We start from the raw sequence: 12541 nt of genomic DNA on the forward strand, positions 1-12541 counted from the left end.
CCGCTGGGCGTTTTGATTGAGTAGGTCTGGGAAGGAGCTGAGAATTTGCACTTCTGACAGGCTCCTGGGCTGTGGTGATACTGCTGGTCCAGGGACCACATTTTGAGATCAGAGGTCTAACAGAACGGGAAGCAAGATTAGAGGGGTCATGCATAAGCACTTGGGGAACAGTGGATGGCACCCGGCCGACGCGTCTCGTTAGAAGGGCTGCAGGGGTGTGATCCTGCAGACGCTAGCACCTCACTGAACCTTTCGCTGTTCTCTCTCTGGCTTTTATCAATACCTGATCAGATTTTGTAACTCCTTCAACATCATAGAACATTTTTCTCCTACCCTGGTCTGGTGGTGGCACATGCCGCAAATCAGAGGTTTAAAAAAAAAAAAACTCGCTGGGGCCACAGGTGGAGCTTCTGAGTCATGGTCTGCGAGAGGGTCAGGGAATCAGCATGTTTGAAAACTTCCCCCAGGTGATTCTAATGAGCAGCCGGGATTGGGAACCACTCCCCTGAGCTTGTTTTTCTTAAAATGTGCCACCTGCCCACTAAGCTTTTAGGGAACTTACTTTGTCTGGATCCACCAGATGGCCCCTTACAGGCAGTGATCTGTCCTCCCCATCTGCTTGCCTCTGTCTTTCCAGATCAGTCCAGATCCTGCTGGTTTCCCTCCTTCCTCCAGTTCTCTGAGAACTCATTTGTAGTGAGGGCCTCACTTGCTATTGAGAATCCTAAGTTATCTCCTTTACTCTTAGGTCACCAGCAGATTTTCCTCTGTCAAAACCTTCACAAGGACTTTAGGTAACAAGTGTCTTTTCCCCAACATTTGTGTCTTTCAGTGACGCAGAAAGTAGAAAATTGTGCAAGAAGATGAAAGTTGACCTGAGTGCAAAGGACAAAAAGGTTGAATTATTCCATTACCAGTAAGTACACATAGACTTTTCCAATTTCCAAATAAATACTAAAAGCTTTCATTGGTATTCTCCGCAAACCACAGTTTTTAGTGAGATTAATTTTATTTCAGAATGATGTTTTTTGTGTTTACAATTATTTCTTAAAAAAAAAAAAACTTGAGCTGTGTTCAACAGCTGAATCTTACTAAGATTCTGCAGGAAATCTAAAGGTTAAGTGTCTTCAGGTGAGTGCGTGCCAAGTCGTATCTGACTTTTTGTGATGCTGTGGACCGTAGCCTACCAAGCTCCTCTGTCCCCGGGATTCTCCAGGCAAGAATACTGGAGTGGGTTCCCATGTCCTCCTCCAGGGAATCTTCCCTACCCAGGGATCAAACCCAAGTCTCTTTTGTCTCCTGCAGGCAGCTTCTTTACCACTAGTGCCACCTGGGAAGCCCATGTCTTCATAACCAATCCTAACATTAACACCTTTTTCTCCTGTTTTCACAGGGATGGTGCATTTCATACTGAATATAACCGAGCTGTGACGTTTAAGGTAAATTTCCCTGCCTTGTTCTCAGCAGAGGAGGAAGGGCAGAGTGATCTGAGGGAGTCTCATCTGTAGAACACAGGTCAGCAGAATGCCTGGAGAAGTTTGTAGCTGTGAAACCAGAGGGGTTGGCCCGCTGCTTGGTAGACAGTTTATGACTCTTTCAGTGAGAGAGACATCTGACATCACTCTGTCCAGTGAGACATCTGACATCATGCCCTCCTCTGCAGAGGCCAGAGTCTCCCTTCAACTGTCCAGAGCCCTCCTTCACCTCTGCAGTCATGTCCCTGGGGGCTGCCCATAGGCCTGAGGGGGCCAGTGGTGCCCAGGTTAGCACAGCATGCAGGACCCGGGCAGGGCAGCAGCTGGGTCCAGATGAGATGCCCACGTCACTGAGCCATTCTCGGCTACAAATCCGATTCAAAAAGAGATAGAAAAGCGTCAGTGAAAATAAGGATGGAGATTCTCTGCCCTGCAGGTGTTATCCTGTATACCCTGGCAGCTCTCCGGGCCCCGAGTCCTTCCACTGCCCTTGGTTCTCCTCCTTCGTGTTCCCTCCCTCAGATCATTCTTCTCCTGCTCTGGTCCAGGCGGCAGCCCCTGCCCTGGCTAGGGCCATGTGTTCCTTCTGTCGCGGCATATGTTGAACCCACCCTCTCTGATTCTCCTGCTTAGACTGCATTAGACCCTGGGCTCCTCTCTCTTTCCATCTGTTTCCTTCCATTCTTTTCTGTCTGTCCATCTGTTTGTGTGGCTGTCCATGCCCTTCTCCCTCTGCCTCTCTCCCCCTACCTCCTTGGTCATTTCTTGTTTATCCATTAAATCTTGTTTTTTTTTAAGTTGCCGCAGCTTTTACTTAATACAGACTCAGCCTGATTACTCATCATCTTAACACCCACTTAGACACTTAGAGATAATTCTACCAACTAGAGTTGCTTAACCCCTCTTATTCTGTGTTAAGATGTCAGCTGAAGTGGTAACACATGCGCCTCAGATGTGGAAGCTGGGTGGTGTGGGGGCATTGCTGATAGAGGCGGCGGGGCTTTTTGTTTTGTGTCTGGAGGTTGTGTTCAGTGTATATTTAGCTGGCCCTCTGAGGAGTCCGTCCGGGGCTTGAGGAGCAGGGAATAGCAGCTTCTCAGAACTACAGTGGCAGGAGAGACACCCAGGTAGGTGGTCTGGACCTGCCTGGGTCGGGGAGTCTGAGTCCTGGCTTCTGTCCACCTTCTCACAAAGACCAGGTGTATGGGATCTGCTCACTCCCATCCTGCCTGTGATCTTGGCATCAAGGAGCTGGAGAAGTGGCTGAGCATGGTACAGGGTCAGGGTCATAGGTGGGGACAGGGCATCCTTGGTCCCAGGGTCCCTGAAGCCCATGGGACCATCAAGGACTGGGGAGGAGTCCCTGGGGTTCTCTAGGGTAGGGGGGTGTGATGGTGGAGCTCCGCATGGCTGCCCGACAGCTCCAGGTTCTCAGGGGGAGCAGCCGTGAGCAAAGCCCTCCCTGGTCTCGGGTCCGTTTTCCCTTCAGGGTTTCTCCTGAGCTTCTATCTCTGGGAAGATGGAGGAGTCCCCCGGCAGGGTGGGTGCACAGTCTGGCTGTTGTTGCTGTACCCTTGTTCAGAAGGGGCCTTGATGCCGAGGCAGGGGTGGGGTGCTAGTACTTTAACTCGGCTGGTGCTGGCACAGGCCAAGAGTGCCACCCCCCCACCCCCCCAGGGCAGTAGTTCCTACCTACTTTGAGTTCCTATGCTACTGAGAATCTCCTGGAAGCTGTGGACCTTATCCCTAGACACTGTGCATACATACATCGGAAGGAGTGTTTTCCCATGAGTCTCGGGCTGCACAGACTGTTGAGGTCCACGGTGCACCCTAAGTTGATAGCATCTGCACCAGGCTTTCTGGAACAGCAGGTGGGTGGGCTCCCATAAGCATCTTAATCACATGGCTCGTGGGTGTGCCCTGTGGCTGTGGGTGAGTGGGGCTTTCAGGGCAGCGCTGCTGGCCTCACTTTGGCTGTTGTCATCACAGTGAAGCTTTGACAAGGTGCTGAGAGAAGGCTGATCCGCCTCTGCCTGGTAGGAATAGCCGTCTTCTCTTGCCAGCAGGCATTTCATAGCTCTGTTTGGACAGACAGGGACCACTATCTGAATGAAATTCTGCGAAGTCCTGGCTGACTCCCACTCTCCCACAGAGCTCTTTCCAAAAAGGAATTTCTAAGAAATAGCAAGCCTCCCAGGTCGTCTGTGTGTGACCGGTGGGGGGCTGGATGCACAGCCTCACTCAGGGGTTTTTCCGTCCTCACCACAGACCTCCCTCCCTTCCCAGCACACACGTGGCACACCTAGCTCATCATCTGCTCACAGGAGCGTGCTCAAAGCGGGTAGATGTAATGGAATCTTGCATCCAGTTGCAGAACACTGAGGGCTTGTCTGATGACAAGGAGGCCACCTCTCCAGGGTTGGAGGGAGGCTCAGCTGGTTTTTGGTACCTGGTTGGCTCTCAGAGGCTTTGAGCGGCATTTCTCAGATGACTGTTTGAAAGTGAAGGGAATGCAGCTTCCGTCGTGTGGCTGGTGGGGAGGGGAGCAAAGGGACGTGTCCACCCCCCACCCCCCCACATTCCTGCTCCATGTGTGTCCTGCCCAAGGGGAGCAGAGAGCTGAATCAGTTGTCCACAAGACAAAGGCTAGTTAAGCCCTTTATCCTGAAGGTCTTGGTCTGTCTAGAAAAGTGTCTAAGGAGAGAAGTCCAGCAACCAGGGGGCCACAGTTATGAGCACCCTGCCTTGGGGGGCTTCCCACTTGCGTCCCAGAGAGGGTGATGAGGATTTAATGCACTCCCAAACCAGTTTAGATCATGAAATACCAAGCAGGTTACAAGCAGGTGTGATTAACTTGCTTATGCCATTGACAGTTTTAATGGCTGTGTGAATGTGTAAGTATCTTACATCGCACGTGACTGGAGACCTTTATTCAAACTGGTCAGGGAGACTTTTTGGAAGAGATGAGATTTATTAGAAGCATGTGCCTCTGTTTTGAATAAGCCAACTAGTTGTCTCGAACTTTCTCTCTTGTCCCTGAAGAAGCATCGTAGGTGTCAGTGGACCAGAGTTAGTGTCATGTGGGATGCATTTTTAGGGTGCTTAGCAGTGCTGCCAGTGGGTGATGGCATGGCACACCTCAGTCGTTTGCCCATAGGCTGTGTGCCTCCGGTTTCAGGCACTGTAGTCTCCAGGTAGGGGATGGGACAGGTTTCTGATCCCCTTACCTCCTTTTTTCCTGGCTAAAATGAGTTTTCCCTTCTCTCTCCTTTTCCTCAGTCCATAGTGGCCTTTCTGAAGGATCCAAAAGGGCCCCCATTGTGGGAGGAAGATCCTGGAGCCAAAGATGTTGTCCACATTGACAATGAAAAGGTATCTGATGGGCTTTGGACGCTTCCCCCCAACCAGGGTTCCCCAGGAGAGATGACTGAGGAACTGAGAAATAGGAATATTATGGGACCTCCAAGGGAGCCCTGGGCCAGGCCTTAACATTTGGTTTCCCTTCCGAGCTCCGAGATGGAAACAACAGGAGATCAGCTGCCTGGGACTTCTGTTCTCCACTGCCTTATATAATGTATTTTAACATGTGTACATTTTCCTTATAGGGACATTTAAATGTTTCTTTCTCATTATGTAATGTGGTTGTTGCCTTTATGTTTTTTGGTATTATTTCTAAGGTGGATTTTGTGTTTGCCTTTTTTCTTGTTGTTTAAAAATATCTGAGAGGTTTGGGTTGGATTTTCAGAGACTTGAATCAGGTCTTTACAATTCTGGGACACTGTGTTAATTTTGAACAAGTTCAGTTTCTGGGTTTGGCTGGGGTTGGGGGTGGAAGGGTAGTTCTGAAGTACAGTCTGCATACAACCCTGAACCTCTTCCTTTCGAAGCCTGCCCCACATGACCTAAAGGTGCCTCTTTGTCCACGGGTGCCTGTGTTTTTATCATGTGCACACGTGACCTAAAGGTGCCTCTGTCCACGGGTGCCTGTGTTTTTATCATGTGCCCATGTATGCCTTACTTGGTTGACTGCGCCTTCCTATTGGGATGGGCAAGAACTTCTTTGTCACATTTCAAATGGCCTGTGCAGCAAGCAGTGCTTTTTTGTAGATGGAGGGAGAATGTTCGTTTTATCCTGAGAAGATAAAACGTACGTTTTATCTTCCTCTGACTCCCTTCCCTTTTCATTTAAAATCATTGACTCTTGATGCTTGTTACTAGCTCAGAAGAAAATGATGCCATTTATACTTTCTGGAGGAGGGATCATGTGTGATCATCATGAGATAACCAAGTGGGCCTTTCAGATGAAGGTGTTTTGAATTAAGGCGCTGGGCATCAACATTTTGGGGATAGAAAGTGCCAGTGTCATCAGCTGGAAAAAGAAGGAGGAGGGGAGGAGGGCCCAGTGTCTGAAGGTGGTGGCATCTGTACCCATAGCCATGAAAAGACAGACAGCCTAAACCGATGATTTCTCCTGGGTGGATTTTATCATAATACGTGTTTTTAAAGCCTCTCAGACAAACGATTGCCTGCTGCCTCCTTCCCCCAAAATGTTCATGTCCTGAAACTCCTAAAACTGCTCTTCTGTAACTAGAAATATTAAGCAGAGATATCTTTTCCATGCCTGTAGGCAGTCGTCTTCTTATACTGTGTACTATTTTCTCTCATGTAGAAATATTAACTGCTTTTGTGCTAATAAAATCCACACATAAAATAACTGAAGTTCCAAATTCAGGTTTGAATTGCCGACTTCTGTTTGTAAACTTAAGAGTTCCACGCTTATTTGAAGGTAATTAAGCATCTTTGGATGTAATAAGATATTTGTTACTGTTCAGGGTATGAAACCAAATTGCTGCAGGCTCAGGAAAACCTTTTCTTCTCAGATCTTTTTAACAATTTTAGCTCCGGGGATTCCAGAAGATCATTTTCAAAGCATCCTCCACTCCTAGTCAGGGTCAAAGATCTTGGTTACTGCTTCTGTTCAAATGGATGCCTCTACTCTCTATATACATAAATAAGAGTTAACATTATCAGAATTGATTATGTACTGTTTTAAATTCTCACAAAATATTTTAATCTTTTTTCTCTTACTGGAAAATTATAACTAATATACGTTCATTGTTGAAAATTTAGAAAATACAGCTTAAGCATAAAAGAAAAAAAAAATTACCCCATCCCTGCCTATTGAGAGATACTCACTGCCAGTATTTTCTGTAGCCTTCAGGCTTTCAGTGTAACACACACAGAAACATTACATTTTATATGCTGTTTTGTCACTTGCTTTCCCCCATTACTTAATGTGACATGTGCATCTTATTGTGACATTAAATATTCCTCTCCATCATTTTTAATGATGCAGTGGTATTCCATTGTGCAGGATGTACCGTCATCTATTTACCTAATGCCTTGTTTTGGCCAGGAAGCCTGCATTTTGAAATTTCCTCTTATTTTCTTTATTATTCAAGAGAGAAAAACCTCTAATTTTCTTCCATGGAAACTGGTTAGAGGAGCTTATTTTAATCAAAATGTGCTCTGTCATGGTGCTACTCTGCAGTCCTTGATAGATTTGCTTTTTCCCGAACATCATTGACTGGTTGGAAGAAAAGTCTCCTGCCCTGCTTTGCACTGAAGTCTCTCCATTAGCATTGTTGTGACCATTTGTCTTTTTACATTTATTATATTCATTTAACAAATGATTATATATTGCCTGATAACAAGCCAGGCGCCGTTCTAAGGGTTTTACAAATACAAATGATCCACTTAGCCTGTAGCCTCCTGGGGATGGGTGCATCTCATCCTTATGCTCCTGTGTGCACCATGGTCTTCTGGGCCCTGGATGGTTGGTAGCATGACAGGACTGGGCTGGGGAAGGTTCATGGGGCTGGGTGAGCAGGGTTGTGTGACGAGCAGATCCCTGCCTGGCCAAGTTGGGCCTCCATGAAAACAAGCACCCACCGTAGCAGAGCCGTAGATCATAGAACAAGAGACAGCCTCGTGGGGCCCAGTCGGGTCCTTGCAGTGTTTTCATTGTTGGGTGGGAGCTGAAAGTAAGGCTGGTAACCTGGTCCCGACTACCTCGTCCCGCCAGGTGGCCTTGGGAAAGCCATTTGTCCCCTCGGGCCCTCAGTTTCCCCATCTGTAACGTGTGAGGTAGCTAGAATAGATGGTCTCTGAGGGCCTTTCAGCCCCTGACTTGCTAGGATCTGTACTGCACTGCATCCCCCAAGTCAGACCGTGGGATTTCAGAAGTGCTTGCCGCACTCGACCCGCAAGGGTCCCCAGGGTGTCACCCCTGTCCTGTGCTGTCTCTAACTTGTGATGTTCTGTGTGCCTCAGGACTTCCGTCGGCTCCTGAAGAAGGAAGAGAAGCCGATCCTGATGATGTTTTATGCTCCATGTGAGTGCCTTTCTCCTCTGCACTCAAGCTGGACAGTCAGACTCTGGGTGGGGCCGCTGTGGCTGTGAGGGGGATGGAACACTAGCCCCCGGCCTCCCTCTGGAGCACCTAGGCCTGCCTAGTTGCTGTGCTCACCCCGTCTCTCTGCCTGCACCTCTTTCATTTGTCTGTGCCTTTTCATCTGGCCCTGCCCCTCCATCCACACCAGTTTTTCTCTCGCTGGCATTGGCATCCTTCTGTCCCCTTCCCCCGGCATCTGCTCAAGGTGCCTCCGCCTTCCCTGCCCTCTGCCTCCTGTGGCCTGAAGCCCTTGGCTGGACGCTGTGCAGCCGGTGGAGCCGTGCCTCGGCCCTGGCGTGCTCTCTGTGGTTACCGCTGCTGACCATCCAGAGCCTGGCCAGCCTCGGGGCAGCCACACATCCAGCTGGGAGATCTGAGGGATCAGGACCAGGGAGAAAGGGGCCACTATTGGGGTCCAGTCTCTATATGAGGCTAAAGGTCGTGAGAACAGCAGAAGGATCACTGAGACAGTGAGCAGAGGACCTGGGTTCTAATTCCAACTGTGTCATCAATGAGCTAGGTGACCTTGGTCAAGTCCTCACCGCTCTGTGCCTCAGTTTCCATTTCTGAGAGGGCAGAAAGGGGCTGGATCCGAGCTGTGGCTTTCACACTTTTGACTGTATTTGTAGTATGAGTATATTTTACACAGCAGCCCTGTACACTGTAAGTATATAAACTATATATATAAGCTGCAAAGTTTCACTAAACTAGACTTACCCTTCCTTACTGCTTGCCATCCACTCTACCAGATGTGGAAGACCTGATATTTTCTTTTTTATTGTTTTTTTTATTGGTTTTTCCTACTGCTTCATAACCCTCTAATAAAGGGTCAGCAAATCATGGCCTGGGGACTGGCTGCCTTTTCTGTAGATTAATTTTTGTTGGAACGCAGCCACATCGCTTCATGCGGCTCTTCACAGCATGTTGTCTGTGGCTGCCTTCAAGCTGCAGCTGTGGAATGGAGCAGTTGTCCTCCAAGCCACAGATATGCCCCCATCTGGGCCACCTCTGAAGTCTGATTTGTCCCTACCCATGGATTGAAAAGCAAAGACCTAAAGGCCTGAGCAAGAGATGTGTGTGTGATGGGAGGTGGGTGTGTCCAGACATGTCTATGGCTTGAGTGGGTGTCACAGGGTTCTAGTTACTTTTTTTTTTTAACTACAACAGGAAGTGGGATATACATATTGTAGTGTGTGTGTGTATATATATTTGAAATTTGTTTAATTGGAAGATAATTACAATACTGTGGTGGTTTTTGCCATACATCAATATGAATCAGCCATAGGTATACATGTGTCCCCTCCATTCTGAACCCTCTCCCACCTCCCTCCCTACCCTATCTCCTGGATTGCTTGGTGACCCCTACCCGGCCCCCCACCTCACCTCAGGACTGTGCCTGCCTGTGGAAAGAGGCCCTGGAGTCCCACTTCCTGTTAGATCTGGCTCTGCCCAGGCGGTCTGCACTTTAACCCCTGATCTTTCTCTCTATTAACGTTCACTGGTTGGTGTCACCCCTTTTTGTTTCTCCTTGTGTGCATGCATGCTAAGTCGCTTCAGTCGTGTCCGACTCTGTGCGACCCCATAGACGGCAGCCCACCAGGCTCCCCCGTCCCTGGGATTCTCCAGGCAAGAACACTGGAGTGGGTTGCCATTTCCTTTTCCAATGGATGAAAGGGAAGTCGCTCAGTTGTGTCCGACTCTTAGCGACCCCATGGACTGCAGCCTACCAGGCTCCTCCATCCATGGATTTTCCAGGCAAGAGTACTGGAGTGAGGTGCTAAGTCGCTTTACTCATATCTAATTCTTTGCGACCCTATGGACTGTAGCCTGCCAGGCTCCTCTGTCCATGGGATTCTCCAGGCAAGAATACTGGAGTGGGTTGCCATTACCTACTCCAGGGGATCTTCCCGACCCAGGGATCAAACCCAGGTCTCTTAGGTCTCCTGCATTGACAGGCAGGTTCTTTACCACCAGCGCGACCTGGGAAGCCCTTTGTTTCTCCGTGCAAGTGAAAGTCGCTCAGTTGTGTCTGACTCCTTGCTACCCCATGGTCTGTCCATGGAATTCTCCAGGCTAGAATACTGGAGTGGATAGCCTTTCCCTTCTCCAGGGGATCTTAGGTCTCCCGCATTGTGGGCAGATTCTTTACCAGCTGAACCACAAGGGAAGCCCAAGAATACTGGAGTGGGTAGGCTATCCCTTCTCCAGCGGATCTTCCTGAACCAGGAATCGAACCAGGGTCTCCTGCATTGCAGGCAGATTCTTTACAAACTGAGCTATGAGGCCTGCCCAACTGTGAATTGCTTCAGGAATTATCCTGCTCGCACAGTTCCTGAAGATGGGCCTCCTTTGGGTCATCTTAGAACGCTTCCGCTCTCAACATATTGGCTAAATGAGACTAAAACAGTGAGGTCAGTATGCAGTCCATGTCATGAGGCAGATTCACGGTGCAACTGGGCAGGCTTCAGTGTAATGATCTAGGAGTCTCAGAGAGAGGTCCCCTGGCAGTGTGCACCTAAGTGCGTGTGCCGTCCCGTCCCCACCCCACAGCACCTCCCCAGGCTGGCGGGGTGACCATCCCCATCACAGGAGGCAGAGCTGTGAGCAGAATTATCTTCCTAGAGCAGAAAGCTAGGACAGAAGAAGCTAGGTTCCTTGTAGGTGTTACGGAATGATTAGTAGTGAGGAGGGAGGGAGGAAACTCGGAGCTGTTAACACTTGTGAGGGCCGGATTGGATGGCTTTCTGGGTCCCTGGTACCCCCAGATTCTGTGGGTACTGTTGTGCTCTTATACTGATCCTGTCAAGCCCTCGTGGCCTTATAATTCAGTTTATTCCTGGGAGTCGCTAGATCCCTCGCGGGGAGGTCCTTTAGGACTCTGTTCCTTTGATCATGACTAGGGTGAATGAACCCAGAGCCAGTGGGAACTTTTAGTTGTGACAAGAAATCTGGGTCCCCAGGACCTACTGAAGTTACTTAGTAAATGCTTGTTGACTGAACTGATGGGAAAATGAATGGGCTGGTGCTCTAAGCTTTGGGGTTTGAGAGTGGTCATTAGTCTTCTCTCTTTCCCTGCCTCCCAGTTATGTCAGCTGAAAGGTAAACTCAAATAAGGACCACCATACCTGCTCTATTTCTGGTAAAGTTCAAGTGGCAGCTGACCTGGCCCAGAGCTTCCTGTTACTCTTCCATTATCTCTCCCCTGCCAATAACCTCTTCACCTGGTGCTGCTGATTTCTACCCTGGGGACAGCTGGCTAACTTACCATTCATTTAGAGGTCATGGGGGATAATGTGATTTGAGGTCATAGGCAGAGCTGGGGGGGAGAGGCCACAGCTCTGAGGACAGGCAGTAAGTTCCGGACTGCAGAATGTGCCCTAGTGGGTGTCTGACTCCCCCATCTCATCAAGTCACTGGCTAAAGAGAGGGTGAAGGGCTCAAGTGTGCCCCCATCATCCTCCTTCCTGGGGAGTCAACTGACATCCCCGTTCCGGGTGGAAGTATCTCCCCACCATGAACTGAGAGGCGGGCTCTCGGGCCCTGTGTTGGTAGAGCCTCCCCTCCTGGCGCCGGTCCTGCCCCCGCCCCCAGGTGTTGGCTCTGCCCTCTGCCTTACAGATGGGGAAACTGAGGCTCAGACTGCTCTCACCACTAGCCCCGGGTCACCCAGCAGCAGTCCAGGAGAGATGCAGACCTGGGTCTCACCTTCCCCGGAGCCGAGCTCCTTCCTCTGCTGCGTGACCTCCCATCCCTACCACGTGCATCTGCCTGGTGGAGCTTGGACATCCCAGGGAGCTGGCACTGCCTCCTCGGTTTCCGTTCTTCTCCCTGAATCCCCACAGTGGGAACAAAGCCCCCTGACAGGTGTCACATGCCTCCCTTCCCAGTGCTGGTGGGGACCACGCTGGTGGTGGCAGCTGCTGGGGAGAGGGGCCGCTTGTCCTCTGCGGGCAGACACTAAGGGACCGTGCTGCAGGCTGACCTCGTTGCAGCTCCCATGTCTCCCTGAGTCTGAACTAATGGCATAAACTTGAGCCCAGATGTGTTGGCTTGTCTGTGTGTCTGTCTGTCTGCTGGGCAGGAACGTCACAGAGGGGCTGTGGGCATGTTGAGAGTTTCACATCAGAATATCCTGCACTGCGTCTTGTCTGGTAGATGCGGTGCTGGGGAGTTTCGAGCGGTCCCCGGAGAGATCTGAGCTGTTCACGGTCTCCACTGTTTGTATCTGGCGATGAGGGGGTGAGTGCTCCTCTCTGAGCCGTGTTGCTCTGCCCACGGCCTGCTGAGGCCTTAGCTAAACGTAGATCAGAGCTTGTCAGCCTGCTGCTGCGTGGCCCTGTCCCCACTGTGCCGTGTGGAGCTGACGTCCAGACTGACGTGGGCTTCCAGGCAGCTTTGGTGTCTGTGGCCTTCAGAAGCATCTCAGAGTCTGTTTTGCAGCAGAGCAGCTGTCGGGAAGAGTAACGGCCTTGTGTGTCAGAATTCCTCCTGTCTGAGGAAACGGGCTCATGTTCTGTGGGGTCAGTGCCTGTGTGTGGCTTGTTCTCACTGAAGGGATGGGGCAGGTTTAAATCAGAGTCTCTCTGAGGTAGTACTGGGTGTCGGGGACCTT

General features: G+C 50.1%; 1 protein-coding gene across 1 annotated transcript in view; it reads left to right on the forward strand.

Annotated features, from left to right (window-relative positions):
* Positions 1 to 12541, forward strand: part of PDIA5 (protein disulfide isomerase family A member 5) — a 92831-nt gene that overhangs the window by 31896 nt on the left and 48394 nt on the right. The window contains exons 4-7 of the mRNA XM_027535606.1: positions 833 to 916; positions 1394 to 1439; positions 4755 to 4847; positions 7809 to 7869. Of these exons, the coding sequence (XP_027391407.1) occupies positions 833 to 916; positions 1394 to 1439; positions 4755 to 4847; positions 7809 to 7869 (284 nt within the window). The remainder of the gene's footprint in view (positions 1 to 832; positions 917 to 1393; positions 1440 to 4754; positions 4848 to 7808; positions 7870 to 12541) is intronic.

This window comes from Bos indicus x Bos taurus, chromosome 1, assembly GCF_003369695.1.
Source record: "Bos indicus x Bos taurus breed Angus x Brahman F1 hybrid chromosome 1, Bos_hybrid_MaternalHap_v2.0, whole genome shotgun sequence".
NCBI lineage: Eukaryota > Metazoa > Chordata > Mammalia > Artiodactyla > Bovidae > Bos > Bos indicus x Bos taurus.